Source organism: Egretta garzetta, unplaced genomic scaffold, assembly GCF_000687185.1.
Source record: "Egretta garzetta isolate BGI_Z169 unplaced genomic scaffold, ASM68718v1 scaffold213, whole genome shotgun sequence".
NCBI lineage: Eukaryota > Metazoa > Chordata > Aves > Pelecaniformes > Ardeidae > Egretta > Egretta garzetta.
This window is the reverse complement of record NW_009259242.1, coordinates 1032568-1059243: the sequence shown is the minus strand read 5'-3', so window position 1 is coordinate 1059243 and position 26676 is coordinate 1032568. Positions and strand designations below refer to the sequence as shown.

General features: G+C 38.0%; 1 protein-coding gene across 1 annotated transcript in view; it reads right to left on the bottom strand.

Moving 5' to 3' along the window:
• Positions 1 to 26676, bottom strand: part of STXBP4 (syntaxin binding protein 4) — a 66893-nt gene that overhangs the window by 3494 nt on the left and 36723 nt on the right. The window contains exon 21 of the mRNA XM_035891636.1: positions 12546 to 12603. Coding sequence (XP_035747529.1) covers positions 12546 to 12603 — 58 coding nt within the window. The remainder of the gene's footprint in view (positions 1 to 12545; positions 12604 to 26676) is intronic.

Sequence of the window (26676 nt, the reverse complement as noted above, 5' to 3'; positions counted from 1 at the left end):
CCCCCCCCATTTATTTTTGGCTCTGCAAAAGTGCTGTGGCTAAAGAGCTTTGACATAATCAGTCCGAAGAGATAATCCCAGATTTACTGGTTTGCAGAACATTCTTGTATTAGAAATACATCCTCTCTGATTTGTCTGTGAGGGCCAGCAATCTACCACTAGGTTTTGCTTAATTGATGAAACTGTTTTCAATATTAAAGGAATATTTTTAAAGCCGGCATTACAAATTCTAAATGTAAAATGCTTTCCATTTGCAAATGTTTTTGTTCAAAAGATTCGTTTCACATTTTCAGAGCAATTAACAATATTTAAAGATTTTTAGGTTTTTCAAACAAGTCATTGCTATCGGAGAGTAGCCAAAGTTAGAAAACAGAAACATTTGATCTGGAAATATGTCAGTAGCTTATTTTGTCTTTTTAACATTAGTAAATTGCAGGACAAATATTAGAGCTTGGAAAAACAAAACATGAGAACACAGGGATTTTTTCTGGCAAAGAAATGTTAGCAAATTAAAATACCATTACAATTACCCTCCTCATGGTTCTTACTTATTTGCATGGAAAATGATTTATTTTAAAATGAGAACTTAAGACAATCTTTTAAGAAAAGAGTAATTCAAAGGAAAAAAAAGGCTGCGTCTTTGTTAGATTTTGGGCATTATCAAGGCATGCTTTTCACCTTAAATTGTGTTCTCCAGCCAGGGCCAAACTCTGGAGCCTAACAGGGAATCACGAAGAGTCTTGCAGACAACACGACTGCTGTAGGTCACGGTGCAGGACGCTGAGCTACGAAGCAGTCACGCGATAGTCTTTGAAGTGGTTTTTTTTTTCTCTTTTGACATGGGACCGCATCCGTAACACCTGGCTGAATTCTACCAGTGCATTGGGGTTACTTAGCTTTAAAAGGAGCACTCTTGTGCAAGACCCATTTGTTTGAGATCTGTTCAGGCGACAATGTGCTGCCTTAAATAATTAATCAGCCAAACTCTCATAATGACCATTATTCATTAGGGGCCAAATAGAATTTAGTTGTATTTGAACTTGGAAAGACAAATTCTGGCCTCATATGAACCCTGTGCTGCTCTACCAAACTGAGCCACGTTGAAGAAGATGAAAGTGAAAGCAGAACTCTGCTCCTATGAAATAACACAAACCCCAAGGTAGCTATTTTCCTCCCTAAATGAACACACCCAATAACCTAATCCATTTAATCTATAGTATTAATTTTGCTAAACTTTTAACTTATCTTACATTTTGATTTCCCAGACTTCACTAGCCCTTTAAAACACAGTAACACTCAGCTAAAGAGTATCGGTGCCTGATGGAGCTTTTACCGATCTGTGCACAGATCGAAAATTTTTGCAAAGCCGTTGTCGCAGCGCAGCACCGCTGACAACCGTAAGGCTGAGACATAGGAAGCTGCACGCTCTGAAAGCTTCAACCTTTAGTACTTTCACTGTTGTTATTGAAATAATAATTAAAAAATGTAGCTAATAGCACTGCCAGATGTAGATGGGTTGGAAGGGGACACGCTCTACACTACCCAGAAATGTATTCCATATTGTGCTTTTTTTAGTTTTTAGACTTACACACATATCCCAGTGGGAAGTTCTGCGGTTTCTGTGAGAGGGGTACGTGTTGTCTGGCTCCGGGGGGGCTCTGCGTTCCTCTTACACACGAATATGCAGCCCCTGTGCAGTGGTGGTTTGGAGGCTAACAAGGGTCAGAGCAACAGGAAAATGAAGAACAATGCCACTGAGTGAAGATCCTGAAACTTAATCCTTCAGCTAGAGGTTGTATCATCTTTCCTGCTTGCTCTTGCACAGAATCTGTCTGCATAGCTCTTTGCTGGATGACACACGGCTTTGCAAGATTTGTTTTAATTACTGCCTTTGTCTTTTGTTGCTGGGCCTTTCTCCTTCTGTTCCCCTTGTGCTTGGAACAGCCTTTTGCTTTGCAAGGATACCTTTTCATCTTTAAACCCCACTGTCCCAAATCTTGTACCTTTGAGAAGGTGCCTGGCTCTTTCATCTCTAGTTTACCCGTACTTCTCTAAGTTGCTAATGCAAGCCTCTTGAGCCATAATCAACGTTCCTTATGCACCTTCTGAAACATTGCGTAATAAGAAAAATACCATCAAAAATAGATCCTGCACAAACCCAGAGCAGTCCTAGCTTGTGTCAGGCACCTTGAAGACCTTCCTATCTTGGTAGGGTGAGACAGAATTGCCCTTCCTCATGCCAGCAGGTGGCAATGGAGTATCTAAGGGAATACCAGGGAGCCGCTGCTCCTGAAGGCAGACCATGGGATCGTGGCAATCGCTGATCTTTTAGTTATAGCCCAGCTCCCTCCCATGACTGTGGAGCTTAGATAAATACTATACAGCAAGATTTGGTACATAGGATGGCCAAAATGCTGGAAGGGTGCTAATTCTGTTGCCCTCAAATCTCTACCTGATATTATTTCTAAATTACTTTACAGTCTGCCCAAGTAGACATAATATCATGTGTAGTTACTGGTGCTGCCCCTGACATGTTCTGTGAATGCATTCCTGATTTTACTTAGGATTGCATGATTTTTGGGAGCAGAACTGTTTCTCAGCTTTCAAGAGCCAGTGTTTTTAACACTTTGCTGTTGTCCTTTATGAATTTAAACTTATTTTTTTTGTTTCTTCCAATGCCAATGTTTATCATGAAATAAGCTCTCAGACCTAACACACACCTGCAGAGCCAGCCATGGTATCCGTCATGTTTGGTAGCCCCTTTGAAAATGCCAGTGGTTGGAAAACAGATGTTAAATGTTGTAAGGGCACACCAAGCCAAGCAACCGAAAACTCTTTGCTATTTTGAAGAGCAAATGCTGGGAGGATCTGCAAGAAATAACTTATTCTGAACTGTAACTAAACAATTTTAATTTAGTAGATAAAAAATTAGAACAAAATAAAACAACTGAGTGGCATTGATGCAAGTATAACCAATCAATCCTGAGAGCACCTAGGGAAGACAGTTTCCAGACATGGAACTTATCGGCAGTTTGGGAAGGGTTTTTGTATTGTATTTACAAAAACCAGATTATTTGAAATTAAACATTCTTTTTTTCTTTCTCCTTTTTGTTAAAATTGGTTTAAGACTGGACCCTCTTTCAAGACAACCTTTCAAAAGGAATACACAGCATATAACAGTACCCCAGGAGCTGCTGGGCAGGCCCTGGAAGGTGGCAGTGACCTTAACTTTCATGGGCTGTAATAAGATCGAGAGCACTTGTCACCTCATTGAACTGTGTCCTAAGGCGACATAAATGTTTCTTGTATTTCCCTCAGGGATCGCAGATTTTGCTTGAGTATTAATTAAAGATTGAGGGATATAAAGTGAAATCCCAGAAGACAGTCTCGCTATTTATTCCTTGATTAAACCGATTAAACACTTGTCTACTAAGAAAAATCTGTGAGCAATTTCAGAAGGCAGTTATCACTAGGAAGAAGATTTATAAAGCCAAATAGCGTGCTGTATCATTAAAAATTGTCAACAACAAACAAATGATCCAATCTAAAATAAAACCAGTAATAACAGTAGGATCTGAGCCAAGGCTGAATAAGCCCAAAGCTTTGAGTGACAGGATACGCAAACTTTTCACGGTTTTAAAGCACTACCTGAAATCTATCTCACCCCAGCATCAGCCAACTGCTCTTACTCTAAAAGTGCTGGTCTAATATACACAGTTCCTCATAATCCAAGGTCTAAGTGAACAGCATAAAAATTCTGGTGCAGTTTATTTGCAACTGCATCAGACCATAAGGATCAGCAGTGTTAGTTTTGTGATGAATTGTGCAACCAGTTTGCTCACTTCATATCAGTCCTGTCTTACCATCACAGGCCCGATACCTTGATAAGACAGACGTTGCAGACTTAGGCCAAGATCACATCAGGCTTTTTCTACCACAGCCTGCAGCACGCTCAAGGCTTATGTTTAAACTACATGTGTACTAAAATGAATTAAAGCCTAAGTGATGGCCTAAGGCCTGTGCTTCAGATGAAACACGTACTGAAAAATCCTTGCTGTGCATTGTTCTGCTTCTGATGGCTCTCCCAAACCCCAGGGAGATCTCAGAACCAGTGGTGTACATGACCTGTTCCACAACTGCCAAATCCTGCCCTAACAGGAAAAATTAGTTGGAATCTGACCTTTCACATTCCAGTCCTACTCACAGAAGTAACTAGAGAGGTGAGAATTACACCTTTGATCACAACAGCGTAAGAACAAAATTACCCAGCAGAGGTAACAAAGATCAGCATGCTGCTTTCGGTGGGATTTGTAGGTCTAGAGCCAAAAATCATTGCAGCTTCACGTATTTTCTCACGGACGAAATTTCAACAGCTGCCTTATAGGATAGGCCAGAACCTGGACTGAGTGTGCAGTATCTGTGGAAGCTGAAAGAATGTTTCTCCATTTTGGTTCTTGATATTAAAAAACAAACAACCTCTTAGGAAAAAAATTGCCCAACCAAAAGCAGCTTAAAGTCTTAACATTCTTGTATTACAAGCTCATGTTATCATAAAATCCAATGCCAAGTTTCCTAGTTTTACATCTGAGGTTATTTTCCTTGTAGTCATGCAAAATGATTTCAGTGAAAATTAGGGAAACTGAATTCCCTACAACCCAAGTATCTGGCAATAAACCATGTCTAAACTTTAGAAATTATTTTGAGTTTTCATCTTACCCTGGCTATCTGTAAGTCTACAAGAATATTTAGGTAGCAAAATGTCTTGCACTACATCACTGCTCTGCCTTTTAGTAAAAAGTCTTTCTTCAGTCAACAGTGGCTGTGATCAAAGGACAACCAGGGGCACAGTTTTCAAAGAGGACTATTACTTCTGGATATATTTATTCCTAGTGACCAACGTGAGACGCAGCAGAGAGCCATGTACTTCAGCTGGCAGGCATTAACACTGTGTGAAAATAAAAGTTCTCTGAGATGTCTCAAGTTCGTTATCCAACAGATAAAGAAAAATGTCAGGTTTACCCAGATTCATAGGGTTACATCTGAAAGTGTTGGAACTGACATTGAGCTGACAGATGCAGAGAGCTTTGGATCCTTATACATTAAAAAGCAGTAACAGCAGTTAGCACTTGGTCAGTGCTGAGCCAGTTTTATTTAAATATTTGCACCTACTTGTGACTATATAACTATTCTTTCCTCTATTTTCAGATAGAAGGACTTGACGATGACAGGTAAAAGGAAACGTTTTCAAAAGCAACCTCTGTTTTTGACTGATGTGTAATATAGGAAAGGTCCAATTTTAAGAGATGCAAAGTAATTGCATCTTTGAACTCAGTGAAAACAGAGAGCACTCTGTGCCTCAAAATACCCATTCCTACTCACAAAACATCAAAGTTACGAAGATGGGGACACCTACAATGATGATTTTGATAGCTGATAATTTTGGTGCAACTAACTTGCCTGTTATACAGGGAGCTGGGAGCAGAGCTGGTACGGGGCTCAGGCTGGGGGAATTTCGATTGCATGTTCAGTACGGCCGATCACTGTTTCTTGGTTTGCTGCTCTGAACTGACTGAAACGCACACACAGAAGTCTACTTCTAGATCAGCTCTGCTATGATTTGAACATTATTGAACTTGATTTCTTCTAGGAAGGGCCACTCCAACCCCTACGTAGATAACCTGCAGGTAACCAGTATATTGTTACAGACCTGTATATACTGGAATGGGACAGCAGAGGCGAAGCTGAACACACCTCAGCATGTTGGGTTTTGGGTCCTCCATTTATAATGCAGTGGAAATGCGTAGAGCTCACTTATCAAAGGAGCAGCTTTGTTTTCTCAATTTAGCATTGCAGTAAGTAAAATCAGCTGTGATTTATTTTCCCTTTATGATGATACCTTTAGCTCTAGTGCTATAAAACATCAATGTTTATACTACAGAAGTTCTTCATCTATCACACATGCCTTGCTATTCTTAGTTCAGTCACAATATCATGAACAGTTTCTGTGAATGCCCAGCTTTCAGTAAAATTAATGATGGTTCCTTCCCAAGCAAAACCAAACAAAATAGAATATTATAATATATATAAGTATGATGTGTTGGCTTTCCGAGTGGAAGCCTGATTTTTTAGGTATGATTTCAAAAGCTACCAGAACACGTCATGAGTGGTTTTCATCAATTGTATTTTACAAGTATTGACTTTAGGCTCCTACTTAACACGAACCAAATTCTCTTCTCAGTTGTACTGGTATTCTATCAGAGCACTTTCATTGCCTACTCCATCACACTGAGGCACACAATGCTTCCATGTGAAACTTCTGATTTTTAGATAAACTGCTGAAAGATAACACTAAATCAAATATTACTGCTTCCCATTTGGTATAAGACAGAAAACATCACAGACCCTAATACATCTACGGGAAAAGATCCCCAAATATTAAAATATCTGGGAACTTTTACTTGTCTTTCAGGAAAATTTAATTTAAGATAAATGTTCTTGAGGAAAATAACAGTTAATGTGGAATAGTTGGAACCTAGTCCTATGAAAAAGCTAGAAAAACAGTGTTTACAGGGGCAAAATTCACAGCTGGTCCTTACAAACTGTATACATATGCAAGGAGTGGGTGGGAGTGGGAGGGAGAATAGCAAGGCCCTACCTAATTTTAGGTGCCAGTCTCATGATACAGAGCTGCCATATGTTAAAGGTGAACACAGTGGGAGGATGGAAGAGATTAACTATAATGGGTTTTCTGGGAAAAAATTAGTGTCCCAGCTATGCTTTTTTATACTGTTTCTGTGTGATTCTAAACCACCAGTGTATAACCGTTAATTAGCATATATGATACTTCACTGGGAGAGCTAAGTTATGCATAGGCTCTTTCTCCTATTTAAAAATCAAATCCAAAGTTACTAATTCACAAAATCCACTCCATGACAGAACACACTTTCTGTTTGCACTGCTGCTGTGACTTCCATGAGGACTTTAATGCCAGAACATATAACAAAAGTGAAATTTTGTTCTAGTAGTGGTTACAACACTTAGTAAACTCATTCAGAGTTACACCTGAACTAATCCTGGGCAAAAATAGCCACATGAGTAGCTTTAAAAATGAACAAGAGGAACCTTCTCTACTTACAAAACTCTTCCCATCCTAATGCCTCCCAGCTGACTTGTAAGTGCATACAAACACATCTGGATGTGGTGATACTTTATGAGGGCTTTGTGTTTCTGGGTTTTACAGATAAAATGTCTATTTGGGACAGGAATTTATATTAGAACATCAGTAATTTAATTTTTCACAACAGAAGAACAGACATCTTAATCATCTAGTAATTAAAATTAATTAATATCTAACTTTTTTACCTTATTATATGGGGCCTCTTCAATACACTGGTCCTTCAAGACAGACACTGGAAATCCAGTGGAGGGTCACCAAGATTATTAGAGAGTTGGAGAACTTGGCACATGAAGAAATTTTGAAGGAATTGGGTTTGTTCAGCCTAGAGAAGAGAAAGCTCAGGGGGTGGGGTGTGTGTCTAAGCAAAGCCTTCCGATACCTAAAAGGTGGTTATAAAGAAAACGGAGGGACTCTTCTCACAAAGATGTATGGCAACAGCCAAGAAGCAACGGGCACAAGTTGCTTCAGGAGAAATTCTGTCTACATTAAGAAAATATTCTTCACTGTGAGAACAACTCAACATTGGAATAGGGTGCCCACAGAGGTGGTGGAGTCTCCCTCACTGGATATATTCAAGACTTGGTTTGACAGGGCTCTGGATAACTTACTCTTCAACAGAAGGTTAAATGAGATGACCTCCAGACATCCCGTCCAATCTAGACTTGTCTATGACTTTATTCTATGATTTTGGAATTGCAATGGACTGCTGAAAACCCCATCAGGCTACATTCAGTTGTCACTTTGAGCAAATGAGGGCAGAATCTCAACTTTTCTTAACCAAACTGGCTGACATAAACGGTCATAGAAATACCAGATGTATATTGGTGAGGAAACAGGCACCAGTAATGTGTTTCTATTACACATTAACTGATGGGACATGAAGCTGCTGCTATGTATGACTGATTGTATTGCTACATGCAAAATAAAATAGAGCTTGCCCTCTGCATTACTTTAAAGTACACCAGGTTATCTTAAAACATATCTGAGGCCAAATTCAACCTTTACTCTCCAGCAGGAGGAAAGCACAGCTATACTAGCAATGAAGCTGCTCCCTACCTTTTAGTCTACTGGTATAATTTTTGTCCTTGAACTTGCTTTTTTCCCAATGCATACTGAGATGTAACTCCGAGAGGCTTACATTAGTTTACTATTTCATGGTAGACCTGTACACATGACCTTAACGCCCAGCACAGAATCACGTGAGTCTAAAAGGCAGTTTTCTCACACTTGCCAGTACTTTGTGACTGATCTTAGCAACCTGGTTGATTGGAAATAATTTACTGAGAGACTGAAATGATTTTCTGAATAAAAGAAGTGATTTCAAAAATTGTCTTAAGGTGAGTGTTCATGGACAAGATACAGCTTTCCCCGGTAGGTATAGGGAGCTTTTCAGCCCCTTAGGAATACAGCCATGTAAATGTTTTATTCATGTCAGTTATTCACATAAGTGGGTTTCACTTCAGTGTGTAACACAAGCCAGCTGGTTTGCTTCTTTTAAACTCTGATTTCTCATGCACTTCAGATTGCTACACCCCCTTCAGAGATATTTATGGAAATTTCACAGCAAGCTGTCTCAAGCTTATGTGCTATTAAGATTCCATTCTGGGGTGTTTACTGCATTAGATTTATAACATATAGATTTATGGACTTGGCTACTTGATGGTCCAATAAGGCACACTGGAACTGAAGGCAACCACTAATTAAAATAATATTTGATTGTCCTTAGCATATTGTAAAACTGCTGTGGATTTAAACAGAGCCACTGCAGCTTCTATATAGCCTCACAGCCTCACTGCATAATAAGAAAACTGACAATTCACATATAGGATCAGTTTAATTGTGGCTACACTTGGAATTATAACGTGTTTTCCTATCTGTCTGTATACATGGAAGTGGGCTAATGTCGAAATACTCTTAAGCCCCTCATGGCCTTGGCTGTTCTAAACACCAAAGAATGAAAGGACTGAAATTCACAGCCAGAGAGAACAAGAAGGTTACAGTATTGGTACTGGGCTGTAAAGTATCAACTATTCTGCTAATCCCCATTTAAACAATTAGATTAAATCCTACTGAAAAGGATCAGCTGATAAGATGCACCTCAAGCTAAGTTCCTCCTAGAACAGGGTATTTTCAATGTTGGGTAGAATTTTCCCAATGAAATCTCTACCACTCAATGTTAGGTACAAGGGACTTTTAGAAACAAGGGACTCGTGCAAGCCCTGCTCCTCGCTCTAAATAGTTAACTTTCTCAGACTGCCTTCATACACATTGCAAAGTGTAGTAAGAGGGATGAATTTTCAAGCATGCTAAAAGCCTGGCTTACGCTCTGTAAAGGCATTTGGAAACAGTGATGAAAACAAAATAAGGAAATAGTTAAAAGGAATATTAATTACCATGATGCCTTATTGCAATGCTCAGTTAATTCCATTCTACTGAACTGCATTAAGAGCTCATGACACCACTTCAGTGTGGTGGCTCCATTCAGAAGAACAGAAGTTTTTAGACATGAAGGTCATGAAGGGTGATTTCATACCCTTCTCTGCAATTAAAATGGATAGATTTTCCTTGCCTGCCACGTGAAGACTGACACGCAGAACTTTATAGGACAGATTACAGACGGTAACAAGGATGGAAACTCTGGGGCACGATCACTTGTAATGCTGGGAGCACATTAAGAATGGGGAAGAACATTCACAAGTCATAAACAATCAAAGACCAGATACACAAAAATTCCTGAAAAAGCTTTTTCATGTGAACTACTCAATTCAAATCTGTAGTTTCAGCAAGTGGGGATAACATGTAAAATGTCTGATGCGTTCTGGAAATTAGGCTTCCACCACCTAGACTGGCTGAGATACTACTGCTGCTAATACGCATCGTATTGTCACATCTGCAATAGTTCAGCATCCAAGTGCAGAACTTACATTTCCTGTGCATATTCAGCAAATCTAGCTTTCTGCTGAGTCATCAAGCTAAGCACTTGTATGAGAAGCACAGTAACAAAACCAGAAAAATAAAAGCGGGGGAAAACGTTTCAAGAATGTGAGATTTCTTCTGTTCTGCTGCTAAATATGATTTGCTGCTATTGCTAGATAATACAGTCTTCAAGCTCAGTTTCCAATTGCACAGGTATAAAGCCAGAGTACTGCAAGTGTTTGACCCAGAACAGAATCCAGCACCCACCTTAACTTTCCAACTATCCTATAATGGCTCCCTGTACCAACAGATGGAGACCAAGGGAACAGTGCTCTATTTTAATAGTTACTCTTGCATGTATTTCCATTGCTATGAAATTTGCTTTTAATTCACTTTCATTTCCTAAGTTATTTTTCTACAATTTTTTTTGGTATAAATCCCATGTAGTAACCTACATCTGTCTGAAAATAAAAGCCTCCCTTTGATTAGAGCTGGAATGCAGTATCATATACAGTGTGTTTGGAAACCTCTGCAGGAAAAAAACATGTCTGCTTTAATATATCTAGCTCGAGGCACTGCGGGGTGAGTCAAGGACAACAGAGCAGCATGTTTGAAAAAAAGAAAAAAAAAATGTCCCTGCTTTTCTTGGCTAGCTAATACATAAACTTCAATGTTATGTACATGACTTTCAGAAGAGTTTGGGATAAAAGTAATTTTATCTCACTGCAAAGATTTATTTGCTGCCCTTCCTGTCTTTAAGGAGACCGTGGAAGTCCGCCTGCAAAACAGTGTCTTCCTGGTACTGACAGGAATGAAACAATATGCAAATTGCAGCAGCTGGAATAACTAGCTATTAATTAAACAATGATTCATTATTTGTATGGAATGGAGATGAATTGTATTTTTCAGCAATTGTTGCAGTCTTTTAGAGGAATAATAAAAACATATTATATGAATTAATTTTCGCTGCATTCTGGAAAAATCCAACAGCATACTGTCCGATTCGCTTCCTGAAGCTTCTGGGACACATAACATGACCTACTTCTTTTTCATGCATTTTTCCTCCAGAATCAGAGAACACAACTGAAAAAAAAATCTTTCCTATAGCATACAACAAATTCGTACAGCTTTTATCAAGTAGGTCTTTGTACAGAAGCTTTCAATTCTCTACCTGCAAGCTATTAGCAGGATACAAACCATACTTTGGATTTGGTTAAAAAATATCTTTTTTTTTTTTCATTTTTTGTAAATAATGAATTTGCACTGCATTTTTTTCTTCCAGTCTTTCAGAAAAATGATCACTAAAATCTTATAGTTCAGGAAAGCCAAAAAGCAAGTAACAAGGGCCAAAGCTTAGTGCTTTTGGATTTTTTTTCCCCCCCAGATGATTACGTCTTCAAATGATTACTGCCTTTAAAGCTTTTGTAGAGGCTTTCTTTATGCTTTAGACACTGTGTTATTATAACATCTTATCGATGTCACCTTTCCTCTAGTCTCTGGGGAGTTTTGAAAAATTAATGTTTGCCATATCTTCTAGAAAAGCACAGGTAACTCCTGATAGAGGCATATTTTTCTGCAGTTTTTTGTGGGGGTGCATAACCACCGCTCACTGTTGCAACGTCTGCCCTGAACACTGTCAGTGGAATTCGCTATTCGTTAATATAAGTATTTCTAATAAGCCAGCTATGAAGAGGAAGGTTTTATCGTTGGCAACCCCTTGAAAATGTAGAAAGCAAACCCTATGGAAACTGTAGGTGTAATTTTCATAGGGTAGAAATGAAGAACAAAACCCAGTACATATGCAGAACATGAGAGAAGGCTTTTGCACCTGGGGCAGCTGCAGTGGCATTACCCATGGAATGTTAGGTGCTTAACCTGCAGCCAGTGATACCGTGAAATGCCGATGTTGTGTGATACTTGAGTTAGCAAAGCCTCCAGTTAGCAGCTGAAGTGCAGTCTCGAGCACAATGACTTTTCTTCTAAATGAATGGAATGGCAGTAGGAAACCTCTCCATCATTTTATAAATAACTAAATGCTTTCAGTCCTGTTCCTTCACCCTCTTGCAGCAACAGAACAACTTATTCCCACACAAGGGAGCAGGATGTGACGTCAAAAAACCCCCCACCATCAGTAACTTTAGATTTAGGTGAAACCAGGGCACTACCTTCTAAAAATCTAAAAGAATTCTAAGAATTCTTCCACTTCCCCAACATATAAAGGTATTTTTAAAACTAGATATTTACACTTGTAAACTATTTAGGGGATGAGATTTTTTTCTTATCTCCTGGGTCCATTATAGGGTCAAACACATAACTGGGGAAGTTCTCAACATTGTAGGACATATATAAAACTTATTTTACTCATTTTTCCATTAATTCTAGGTTTACAAATGTGTTTAGGTTGATGTGCTTTTATTTCAACTCGGACTCATTTTCCCCCAGAATTACTCACTTGATGAAGTATTTAATTCCATCTGCTGTATAAGCTTCTTCCCATCCATAAGGCAGACCTAAGATGAAATGAAGAAATAAGATGTCTCTCAAAGCTTAGGTGACACCAAGAACAGTTTTGAAACGGCATAAGTTAGAATGCTGCAATTTCAAACCATGTCATGAAAAGATTATGAATTAATTCTTGCTATTTTTGCAATAGATAATAATATAAACAATACAATCTGATAAATATTTGCTGTGGTACAAAGCTATAAAACATTTGATGATACTTTTATTATGAGCCCTTCTTTTGTAGAAGCTGTCAGTCTTGTCAAACTGGGGTGTAGCCATTAACTCTTTTTGAACTTTTTATTGTCATTTACACCTCTATTAAGTGACCAAATTAACCCGTGCCTATGGCCTGCTGAGGTCTCTTTTTACAGCTATTACGTACAGATGCTAATAACTATATAAGGTAGAAGTCTGCGCAGAACGAAATCCTCTGATGTTTGGTTTATCACCAACTTCTGTGTTTACACATAATTCTTTGGGAATTTAGACACAAACTCCAAGGCACTTAGAGACAGATTCCGAGAAAATATGTATGTATACTTACCTACGTCCACATATCGTGACAAAGGTTAATTTACTAAATGCATTGCTTAATTTTGTGATTTACAGTAATGTTTCTGAGGGTTCAAGTATTTACTACTGAAAAGTTTAGCATAAGTATAAAGTAAATAATTCTGAAAGGGTGCCATTTTTACATGCACTAGGAAACTGAGCTCTCTCTTTTCCCCTTTTGTAATTATCAGTCATGCTAATCTTAAAAACTCAGTCTTGCACTTTGTTCTTAGTTTGAAAGTCCTGTTCGCGAGAATGAGGATGAATACTTTTAGTAGGGTACTACACTGTATCACTTTAGAAAGTAATTTTTCATAGGAAACGTTTATGTTTTTTATTACTATTTGTTCAACCAAATGTTTATAGAGTTTGAAAAGTGCTGGAGAAAGAAGCATCAGTTAATGTGCAAAAATGTGCTCCTGGTGCACACTTTTGCAATACGGTGCTGTAATGTATACAAAGGAAAGTGCAAGGTCTTGAGAAACCTCCCTTTTCTGGCGACTAGAAATATATATAAAATTAAAGTATGCATGAAAAATTGTTCTGCAAGTGCTTTAGCTTGAAAGTCATCTTGACATGTTAGTGTCTTAGGAGTTAAACTATTTTTGTTCAAGTCACAGTATATCTCAAAGACCAGCTCATTAGAACCATCTGTGAGCCTGCTTTAGATTTAAAATTTTTATTTGAAAAATGTGCTGGACCGCACGCACCATATGATCTTTGAAAGCTGCTTCATACCAAGGCATGCCCTAAGTACACACATAGATTTTTTTTTGGAATTTCTTTCTTAAAAGGCTCATTTTATTTTCTTCCATCATCACACCTTTGTCTCTAGTGTGGTCCTTCTTTAAAATCTGGAAAGGGATAACTTCAGTTCCCAAAGATAAACAGAGTTCATTACAGCTACTGAATCATGACTTGGCACAGTGAAGCAGGTACAAACCATCTGAGAAGTAATTATACCTGTAGGCACCAAGTGAAGAGCAACAAGTAAGTCTACCAAAACTCCAGAATTCAGGAACTTGAGAATTGGTAATTGTAGAACAGCACCATTACTGTTCAGCACAGCTTGAAAAGCAAAAAGCACCTTGGATTATTTTTTTTCCATTCACTTTTACCCCATATTAGTCACTTATCTCAGGCTTCTTCCATTTTCTATTTAGCACAGACCTATACAACGTGTTCCTCCAAACATGTCTCCTGCTACCTTTGAGGGAGAATAATCCACAGCTACTTCACTTTAAATACAAGGTAGTTGCTGCGTAACAGTTTTCAGGCTTTGACTTCTATGAGGGAAGGAGGAAAAGGATGTTTTAAGTTATAAACATGCTCACTAGTTCTTCCTTCCTCTCCCATAAAAGATGGGACCTTTATTCAACATGGATATTTTCTAATGATTTAAATTGCAATAGGATTCATCCTTCAATTGCTTCCAGCTGCCCTGGCCTCTCCTCACTCCTGCATGCAACATGCATATCCAAAATAAATGACAACGGATTTGCTCAATTATGAATAAAAATAAAACCTCAGCATCTGCTCTGTGCTCACATGGATCCCCTACATCACTTGTGTCATTCATCAGTGATAATTATACTTTTTTCACTAGTAATTTGATTAAAATGATGTCTTTTTTTTTTTTCCTTCTAAACGAAGAATGGTACGTAAGTAGCAATAACAACTGATGCTCGGTATTTTTTCTTAACCACGAAGACTCTAAAACCACTGAATATATTTGCCATCTATAAATGAAAGTCTGGAGATATCTCCACAGCTTCATTTCCCTTTTTGACTTTATGTGCCTTAGACTGTATATCCTATCCACGTATGATATGCTTTGAAGTTCCACCTGTATCTGTGGGTTCTATAGTGCCTTTAGTTTCCACATTTTACTCTTTCTCCATTAGTTTTTCATTGCTGTTCGCCTTACTCCTTTCCTCCACTGTTAGATTTGTAGTTATATTTTTTGGTATTTCCCATGGTACCCAGGAGGCTCTCGTGTTTTGCATCGTATTTCCCTAGACATTATCTTCACTTCCTTCAAGCTCCCTTTCTCCATGAATCATTCATAAGTTGATCTAATTCCCAGTACTCTTTTTTTTCACACCCTCCAGGGTCAGATTTGTGGCCCATCCTAGGACTTGCTTTGAAAGACTGCTAGGCTCTCACCTGGAGTAAATGGGAGGTAAAGGAGCTCAAACAGTCAGAAATACAGTCTAAAAGATACAAGATTTAGCCCATATGAACTCCATCAGTCTTAGGTTTCCTACTTATTTATCATTTCTTCTGTGAATTGCTAGTGTCTTTGATGAAACTTCATAAATAATATATCTTGGCTGCAGTTGTCTGCATATGTAATCTTAAAAAAATTACAGATTTACAAGATTTTAAAATTATTTTTTTTCAGCAGAAAATACAGTTTCTTGCTATTCAAATATTTGTGATTATTTATCTTTTGCAAGGTAAAGAAAAGGTAAAACTGCCAAAGTAAACACGCGTGCAAAAGAAATGGATACAGTCCAAAGCACCCGTTCTCCAAATAGAATAGGCTCCTGAGAGAGTGCGTGTTAGCCAAAATGCATTATAACCTACCATTATTTTGATCTGAGTATATGCATTGAATCAGGGTTAATGCAAAGGAGATTTCTGTAATTCTACGTGGAAAACACCAAACCACTGGCTCTCATATGTGTGCCGGTAGTGTCGCAGCTGGTCAGAGAGCAGCAAGGCAGCATCCCTGGTGACTGCCTGCCTCCTCAGCTGCGAGATGCCTGCTGTGATAACCACTGCTGTAAAGTTAATATTATCTAAAGCAGAAAGGGAATGAAACCCTAAGCCAAACAAAATTTTCCCGATACTTCATAAAGCGAGGATCTCATTGATCTTTATCACTTCCTTGGGTTAAGAGGACAAAGACGATGCACCAGCATTGATACTTGGTTGGTTGCAGTAAGTAGAAAGATAAACATCAGCCCAAATTATGAACTTGTATGAAGCGACAGATGTTGAAGATTTTGCCCATTGTTTCGATGACAGAATGCATGTACTGGCCCACAGGCTTCAGTACAGCCTTCCTACAATAAAAGCAGCACATAACATGATCAAAGGATGCTAAAGGAAGAAGGGGGAAAATACAGAAATTAGGAAAAAGCCTCATTTTACTGGGCAGTTATCAAACCTAGAAACTGTGCAGTAATGTAGTCGGGTTTTTTTCCCCTCAATAAATTAGTTACAAAATATTAAAGAAATGTGGAAATCAGATGAAACTAATTAAAGCAGATACCATAGTATGAAAATACAGTTGACTCAAAACTGAGTTATTTCCCTAATATCTAAATACCATGGTCCAAAATGTTTTATTTTTCTTATTTCTGACAAAATCACTCAAATGAAATGAGAGACTGAGACACAATAGTCAGAATAGTTCAGAAATCTCTGTTCACTAGGATTTTATCTAGATTTGGCCAAAGTGGGACTACTGAAACACTTAAAGGTGAGTATGTCCTTAAGTGCTTTATTTTGGCCTTAAGGCCAGACTTTAAAACCCTGCCTCCATGATAGGCAGTCACACAAACATTACTGATGAATTTGAACAGACTGCTTGGGGATAGCTGCCTACCAGAGGCAGCAACCTCACCCTCAAAACTCTTCTGTGAAGCAGAAACTTCTTTCCAGCAGCATCCACCACAAAAGGGATGTCTGGCTACAACTCGTTTCTTGTCAGGGTTAAACATCGTGGCTGTATCATTAAACCACCTCGTCTGGAATTAATATGAAGTATCAAGCTTAAGGGCTGTAATATCTATCTGGAATTCAAAAGCCACACAGCAGAAGTTTTCAGTTTCCCAAGGAACACACTCTTTGACCAACAACAGAAGTAAGAATGTCTTTTGTCCTAGCTTGACTTTTCCAGTTATACATATTTTTTTAAGTAAATTAGCACGATCTAGCTAAGAACTACCCTTATTTACCTCTTAAGGATTTATTTATATTCAGTATTAGGATTCTCCAAAATTAGGAAGTTTTTTCAGAAATAGGAATTACCTGTTAAAAGTATTTCTGATTGATAGAAAAGATTTGCTAAAAGACATTATAAACAGTTTCTCCATCGCTTGATAAATGAGTTTTTGAATTCTGATCTCTCTTCAATATCCACCAGTTCAGCTCAACCCCCCCTCACGTGCCCTCAAATGCAAATGCAAAATTCATTAGTTAAGGTCCCAAACACTTTTGGCTCTGCTCTTTGACCTATCTATGCAATGCAAAGAGGATGGGAAGCTGAAGATCTGACTTGCTGGTTCTAAGTTATCTGGTCTTGGATTCCTGAGTGCTACAGAAATATGGGAATATCCCAGATACGAGACTGCAGGTATCATGTGATGTGAGACCAGCAGAGGAACTCCTCTGTGAGTTATGCAGTTTGACACAGCTAAAGCAAAAATCTGTGCAGACATAAAATGGCCCTTTATTTTTTGAGGCTGTCAATGATATATACTGCATTTTACTGCTTATTTGTGAATTAAGTACAAAAACTCAGGTTCAGAAAAACAGCTTTCAGAAGTGAGTATGCACTTCTGGCATTTGCTTGTGTGCCACTTTATTCTTTAGACCATTTCAAGTGCTCTTCCCACGAACAAATGTGTTTCATTTTATGAATAATACTCTGCTAAAGGGACATTCCATTCCTTTCTTTCACGTATCAAATTCCATTTTAAAGAAATTGTTATTTTTCTTTTTTTGTTGGTAATTTAATAAAACAAAGATGGAGTAAGTAGTTTTCAAGTGGAGACATCTGGGAAATACTAGCAACTGAAATTTATGCTAATTTAGAGTATGGTTGGCAGACTGGCTTGTCTCCCTTCAGCCTTGTTCCTAGAAACCATGCTTCAGGAAAAGTATTTTTCTTAACTTTGGATATTCAGGGCATGGTGAAAGATGAACTTGTGTTTTCCCATTTCCCCTTAATCATAAGACATTGACCCATCTATGTTGGCAAACTCATTAATCTCATATTAAAACAATTACATCGTATCAGGTTACAATTTAGCATTAGAGTTATAAAATAGTTTGCTTCTTATGCCGAAGGATTATATGGTCATATTTAAGATCTTCATGGTAATTATGAAATTACAAACTGTTATAAAGCAGTATGGATACATCAGAAATTGCAATATAGGAACAATGACCAGTCAATGGACTAATTTAAGGAAATAAGAATGACCACAGTCAGTGCATGTGATCAGACGTTACTGTCGACATATTGCTCTCCTACCTAACACATAAGGAAATCCAAATTTGGAACAAACCCTGCCCTGCATGAGCACTGAAGTTCTTCAGAGATGAGAGCTACAGTCACCCAAGCAATGAGGTTGCTGCTATGTGTCTTCAAGATGGATAAAGAATTATCCTTCCTGAAACATTACTTTGAAAATGTACCTTTTCAGAAGCTGAATATTGGAAATATGACAAAATAGCAAACCCACATATTTTTCCAATAAAGACTAATATTCTCCTTTCAAATAAAAGTTTTAGGTACTGTAGGAGCCAAGCAATTTAGACTGTTAATAAAATGAGAAGCAAACAGTCTAGCTGATGCTCATTTTTATCCATGGAGGCAGTTAGCAGTGGAAGTACAACATAAGCAGAATATACTTAACAAGGGCAATAAAATACTGCTGCTTAGTTGATGGCAATCAAATGTGTACAACTGATTATACAGAAATGGCAGAAGCCACCGCAGCTTGCAGTACATGTTTCACAATAACATTACTATCAAACATTCTGACTTCTACTGGGAACGGAAGGAGTACAGCAAATTAAGGACTGAGCTGCCTGCTTCACCAAACGGACGCTGTTCTTCTAAGGCACGCTGGGAGAGGACAGAGACTTTTGTGAGAACAGGGAAAGTAAATAAGCCACCATCAACTGACAAAAAAAAAACCATCGACTTTTGGATAAATCCTCCTTTTAGCCCAGAGGTAAAACAGAAGCTTCATGCCATTGCCTACAGTCACAGGCTAAAATCTGAGCATCTACGCCAACTACTGATGTGAAACTGGGAATGTCTTTAAGTGTACAAAAAGCCAAAGAAAAACTGCACTCCGAGAACTGCTGACACGAAAGGAATTGAAGATACTACTAATCATTATTATTTTTGCAATCACCTTTCAGAAAAAAAGGAGTTATTTAACAACTTACATTGAAAAACATAAGCTTGCTATTTCAATGTTTGTAATACAATCAATATGTGTCACATTTGGCTTGCAATGCCTTTTCACATACCACACATCTGAGAGTCAACAATTGATTTTGAGGAGGCCGGGAAACCATTAAGCAGTACGTCCTTCAACATTAGAGCTATTTTGGTCATGAATGTAATACACTTGTCATTAGGTCAGGAAAGTGGAAGCCCTCAAAGGCAGGAGCTAATGAAAGCAGAGAGGAGTTTTACACTGGCTCATTCTGACCAAACACTGAATTTTGCATGATCTACTGGTTCATATTATTCGCTTTTTAAAATGCATTTAACATACTGATTGTCTGACAATTATTTTTGTATTTTTCACCTACGCTGCTTCCTACTAAAATGCTACTGGCTGGCCAGTGAAAATACATAAGAATGCAGTGACACCCCTCTCCCCCCAAATTCTTTTGTTTATTGTGGTTGAAGAATCTGTGGGCAAGGCGAAGGCAATACAGAAAATCACAGAGCTGCAGAATGCAGAACTCTACCTTTTTCAGAGAAAGCTACAAAGGGAAAAAAACCCCCAAACCATACCAGTGCTCCTTATCTAGTGGCTCCCATCTGCCTTAGGTTGCCAACTCAAAGATGGTTTATTTTAATGTTAAAGGCTCCAATATCAGAGTCTCGATTAGTGACAGTACCCTAGGATAAGGTCCCTGATAAGGTCTTAAAAATGGTAAGCATGTTCCCCATTTTCAACCTTACCCAGCTTTTTAAAGAAACCTCCTTTCTATGAATTAATTGCGAGCTTTGTTCTACAGTCTCCCAGTACTGATGTTAAGATGATGCTGTCTATTTGTGACTGGCCAAGAGCACGTTATTATTTCCATTGATTGAATACACTACAATTTATAAAGTAATTTTTGAGGAATATTTGCATAAGTTAATTTGAAATTAATTTCATTTATACCTATGAATCTTCAACTGCTGAAAAGAAGACAGGAAACACATTATTTATTATAAAATTAGGGAAATGGTGTAAAGCTGGGGAATTCTACACAAATGCCATGTAGGCTAAAAAAAAGTTAAAGCCATAGAGGTAAGTACTCCCTTGAGAACATTCTTGTTCTGAATTGGTACAATCCACTTCCAGCAGATTAAAAAGAATTTGCAATAACACATTCTTATTCCAGAAACACCAGCACACAGGGCACTCACCACCAGGACGAGGTGATTAGGAATAGCCTGGAATACTTCACCGTATGGCCCAGCTCCAAACCATTTCTTTTTCCCTCAGTTTCCCTACTCTCTTGCTCCCCTGATTACTCTCTGTTCCGGAATTCATCCGTCTCCTCCTTTCCTTACTGGATCAGCTTCTCTTGTCACCATCCATTGTGCTATCCACCCACTTCCATCACTGTCATCTCACATTGCTCACTGACGCATGTGATTGTTAAATATAAGTTTAATTAGAAAGCATTCATTGGTAACAAATTAAAATGACTGTCTAAAATTAGAATTGATCAGAAATTGTCTGAGATTTAAAAAGCAATAGTATTACATGATATGCCTTTCTTGCTAAGTAATATCTTACTTTTTTGCACTGATGATGAAATTAAATTGCGCAGGGGGCTGGCATGAACCACCTACAACTGAGAGACACAGAACTACTCTCTGCTGAGCTCATTTCACAGTAAGTACAGACCAAAGTAATACTTTTTCCTTTTGAAGCAACAATTGTAAAAATCCATTAACACAAGATATCTTTTTAGCCTGTTACAAAACCCATTGTAGCTACACATAAATAAAAGAAGGGGTTTATATACAGGAAGACATGACTTTAAAGCCACCGTATTTTAAAAATAATGTAAAAAGTTCTTCGAAACTAGGATAGATACCTTCCCTTTTTGTTATAAATCTGAAGAAAAAAAAATCCACCATGTGTCTAAATTAGCATGCATTATTTTACCTTAACTGTAAAGGATTCAAACATAATACCTGTAGCAATCACTAATGCAAGGCAAAATCTCCATCCTTAACTCCCAGATAATGACACACGTGCTATATGGCATGAGGTAATAGATCTATCGCAAGACTTATGTACATTTTGTACCTCACTTAGGTCTCCATCATAAGCACCAATCAATTATGTTTTCCTCTTGCAAACTCTCCTTAAAATGTACTTTTAAAAAGCTTCCTATATCATTCTTGGCAATCAACTTTCTCTGTACTTCTTTCCATTTAAATTATCACACTTGTGCACCATATATGTCTAAGGAGCTCTGCTAGCCCTCAGCTTCTCACTCCTACTTACTGAAAAAAAGTGAAAAAATGTGACAACTGAAGGAACTGACAGAAAAGCATTCCAAGCCTCTTAGGCAAGACGAGCACTGAGAGCTTTAGCATACATTGACATTCGAAACAAAGGCCTGATCATTCCCCCCGCCAGCTTTAACCCAGCTTGCTCAGGGGGCTCGTAGTTGTGCAGCCACAGAAATGAACTTGACATTAACTGCGCCAAAGTACGCACAACTCCTTTGGTTGAGCTCCGCAGTGTAGTGGTTACTTCATGTGTGGGGACCGCAAATAATGAGGCAGTGGCTCCCTGACTGGTGTGCAGACATTCACTCCCACCGAGAGCCACGGGGTTACCCACCTCTCCCAATAACCAGCTCTGTCTGAACTGTGCTTGCAGATGGCAAGAAGAGGGTGGGCAGCTTTGAGTCTGAGGCAGTGACCTGGGATGGAGCCCTCCAGGTCCAGTTCCTGGCTCACCTGTGTCATTCCTCTGACTGCAAGCAATTCCCATCTCCGTGCTACAAAATTTGGAAGGGTTTTTTTTTCCCCTCTTGTGTCAAAACATTATACTATAATTAATATATTAAAATACTAAACTTTATGTCAACAGAAATGAACAGAGGGACAATTTAGGAAGTATCTACCATCCAGTAAAATTGTTGATTCTGGAGAGTTTTGACTTCAGTCGCCATAGTTACCGAGAGCAAGTACAACTTGTATGGGAAGAGGCACAAAGTCAATTAATTTTTTCATAGTGGGGTCACAGTATGAACTAAACGAGTCCATAGACTTTTAAGGTCTGCTCTTTAATGAAGCCTTCCTTCAGAGATGCTGGAAATTAATCTAAGGAGACTGCACTAATCTTATTAGCTCATCTGCATTTTAAGGTATAATAATATCACTTGTTTTTCATTATTAAAATGTTTTGATTTGAAAGTCGGTACAGACAGTGCCTATTCAAAAGCTGACTCATCTTTTCTCATTAAAAGTAAGTGAATGGAGAGAGAATAAATTGCTTTTCTAGCAGCAACAACAGAGTTCCGAAATCTAGGTCACATTAAAGAACTGTCTTAAATACGGGCTTTAGATGTTGAATTGTCTTTTTCCTTGCTGTGAAACACTGGGAATAGCATACATGCTCAATCACCAATAAATCAGCTAGGAACTTGTTAATAATTGATACTTTAAATTTCATTTTTTTATTTGATCAGGCTGTAAAATTATTCCACCCTTATTAGTGTCACCTTTTATCTAGCTTCTCTGCTTGTACATAATTACAAGTTGTAATGTTCTGATTCTCAGACATCAGTTTAAACAAGTGGGGTCTGATTTCTAGATCCTGTAACAATACCCACAAGTAAGACCATTTAGGTGAAAATAATGTTATCACTCCCTCACATTCAACCAAATGGGGTTTTAGTCCAAGTAAGGAGAGTTCAGGGATAATTCCGGATTGAAAACCAGACAAAACCCAGACATTTCTTTGAAATGTCATTGAAAAACAGGATTAGAATTTTGGAAGAGCTTGACTAACTGGATCAAATGTTTGAAATAAATAGGGTGTAATTCAATTAAAGACAAGAGCAAAGTACTACCCCAGGTGCAAATATCAGCTCCGCAAAAGCAACTAGGGTATGTCCGGCCGGGAGCACAGGAAAGCCCAAACTTCACACTAATCATAACATGAAGCTATCAGGGAAAGGGAACACCATCCGGGGACGTAAGAGCTGGTGTGCTATATATTAAAGCAAACAAACTTATTATTCCATTTTTGTCTCCTGCAGGAAGGTCTCAACTACAGAACTCAATACAATTTTGATGAGCAGGAGAGAATTCAGAGAAAAAGAAGGGTGATGAACTGCCTAGAAGACACGCTCAGTAAGGAAAAAATGAGCAAACTGGTATCAGTTTATTTTGGGGAACAGAAGATGGAGTGGAGACACGATATGGTCTTCAAATATGTTAAAAGCTACCACAAAGAGGAAAGCAGTAGGGTGTTTTCAATAACTATAGGGATGAAGACAAGTAGTAACGAACTTAAACTGCAGTCCAAACTGTTTGGATTAACGTAGAAATAATTCATGTTGCTAGAGGCAGGTGGATACACTACCTAACTGCTGGAGGTTCTTTCTAGCCAAATCTTTTCCGATTCCTTGGTGGCGAAGTACTGTCTGCGTGCTAGTTTCTGAACTTCTGTACCATTTACATTACATGCAGACATTTCTCTGCTTCCCATTTCCAAGGCACTTTTATGCCTTGTGTTCCAGGAGTAATATATTTTAATTATCTAATGTACCGAACAACTCTTCACTTGTCTCCTTCCAGGTATTTATTGTAAAACTAAACCAATCCTGGCTTTATAGTATGGGTTTTTTAGGCTTGTCAGATAGCATCTGAACTCGCATCCCAATAATACTAAACCAAACCAACAACAAAAACACAGCCAAAGGTGGAACTTTTTTTGCTGTCTACACCCTTTCTAATAAACTAATTGAACCTTGATTTGGCTTCACTGGCCTTATTTATGTAATATTATAGGCACTGCTTTTAAGTACAGGTATGCACTTAAATGTTGCTATTTTAGCAGCAATGATGCTCTAGCTCAGTGGTCTCAAATTGTTTTGAATCAGGCTACCCACCCCCAAAGTTTCTCATAGATTGTCATAACAAATCTTGTAATTGAAACGAACGTAAAAGTGCTAAGTTTCTGTAGACAAGCTGTAAATCAGTTATAAGAGTTTTGTGGTTCAGTGGCTGTTGACAAACTCCAGCTTGGAAACCACAGCTATAATTCTAAATTACTTTGAAATATATGGATAACCACGCATTAAAAATTTAATTCAGATCGAGTACACAGCACTGAAATATAGCATCAAACATACAGCAGCAAAATACAGCAATTACATAAAAAAGTGGCAAGAAACCAAAACCAGTAAAACTTTTTCACAAGACTCTAATGGAGCATGTGCTGGCTGCCTCTGTTCTTAAGCCTATGCTTCCTCATTAGGCATTCTCCTTTTCTAATGAAGCCTTTAAGAGGGCAAGACAGTGTGAAGGTGCTGCTTGACACCGTTCCACAGTCAAGGCACCAACTGACATTTTTGTTCGATGAAAATGCACTGCAGAAATATAACATACAGCAATGATAAAATGAAGTACTTTTATAAATCACTATCAAACTTGACAGTTATCTAAGAATGCAGGAGAACGTTACCCATAGTGTAACAGATTCCAGTAATAGTAGGTTAATCTCCAGGAAGAAATATTGATATGATGCCTAGTCAGAAAGAAATTAATTTCTTTAACTCAGGAGACTTCTGTTAAATCCTTGCCTTCCCCCCCTCCCCACCCCAGGAATGAGTCAGTCTGCTGCTTCATGGCTCAAATTCCTCCTTAAAATGGGGATAATAATTTTAATCAAGGTATACAAATGATGGAAATAAAGCAGATCATATTAGATTTAAAGAGTGAAGAATGGACTTGCCTCACAGGTCTTGTGCTCCATTTTTAATTTACTATCCATGCACTCTCATTTTAATTTAATTCTAAATAGGAAATATTTTAAAAATTTTACACTATTGCATTTCTCAAGTGGAACGCTTCCTTTCTGTTGCAATGAAACATTTTAAAGTTCTTGGATAGATTTTCCTTTTGGAATCACAGTACTTGTACACTGTCCAAATTACAACTCTTCATTCTTATTTACCATGCAGACAAAATTGGAAATTTAAATGATTTGCAGAAAATTCAATGTCTTGATGCAGTAAACAGTTATATAGAATAAGCTTTTAAATTCTAGACTGTGTCCTTGTAAAATTGTATTAAATATGTTTGGATTTTTTTTTCTGAGGATTATAGAAACCATTTTCCCTGTTATGCAACTTTGAATTTTAACTTTTCTGAAAGTACATAAGTTGTTCATCTTCAGGTTTCTTACTGTTGTTTGATTTGCAGTGCATCTAAAGAGTTGCTGATAAGCTATCAATTTTTTAATGAAACATTCTCATTTTCAGAATAACGCATTCAACAATGTCTACATTACAGGGCAAAAGGGATCCACTTCTCATCTCATGAGTATTTGATGTTATGTATTGGAACAATTGAAATTAAGTCAAGTTTTATTCTCAGTTTACATCACTGAAGATGTGCAAGAAAAATTGCTAAGTTTTATTTCAATTCCCAAACTCTATCCCTTTGTTGTATTAGCAAAGTTTTCAGATCCATAAAGAAATGTGGGTACTCTGCAATTTAATAAAAAATAATATTAAAATTTCTTGCTAGCTTAAGGTTAATTTTTGGACAAACCATCACTTTGTGTAGTAGCCACTGTTTCTGCATAGCGTCACTCACTCACAATGGGTGGTTGATAGCAGGGACCTACAATCCTGAGCACACGTTGAACTGGAGGACAACTGTCCTGGTTCCTACAAAGTTTTCTGTTGCGCAGAGCTGGAAACCAGAAAACCACTGCTCCACAGAGACTAAATGAAGTGATGCATTCAGCAGCAGCATGTCTCGCTCTATCTTGTCTCACCCTACGTTATCTCTATTAGATGAGACTGAGCAAACAAGAAAGTAAATTATGAATTCAGGACAAAATGGGAGATGCTTCTGCTATGTAAGGAAGAGGTTTTATGTCTCCTGTTGCCTTCAGAATGCAGTGGAGGACAGTAAGACATGCTACAGGCATACCCACTCCTGCTCTTGTATAAGGAATAATGGATTTTGGAGCACTGTTTTTGAGAAGTTGACACCATTTGGTATAATGCCATGGCGCTACATGAGGATACAGTGCCAATATTCTGTGGCAAAAGATGAGCAGTCGCCATGAGCTCAAAACTGAGCATGATTCTGCAAGTAGAAGGAGCCACTGATGACTAGGTCATATTCCAAAATTACCAATGTAATTTTGGGATTTATCTTTTTTTTTTTTTTTCTTTTTTTTTAAATGCCTACTCAGAAAAGATTCAACAGTAAAAAGTTCATTTAATAACTTAATATTATTACTTTCTACAAAAATGCAACTACCTTCCCATTAACTATTTTT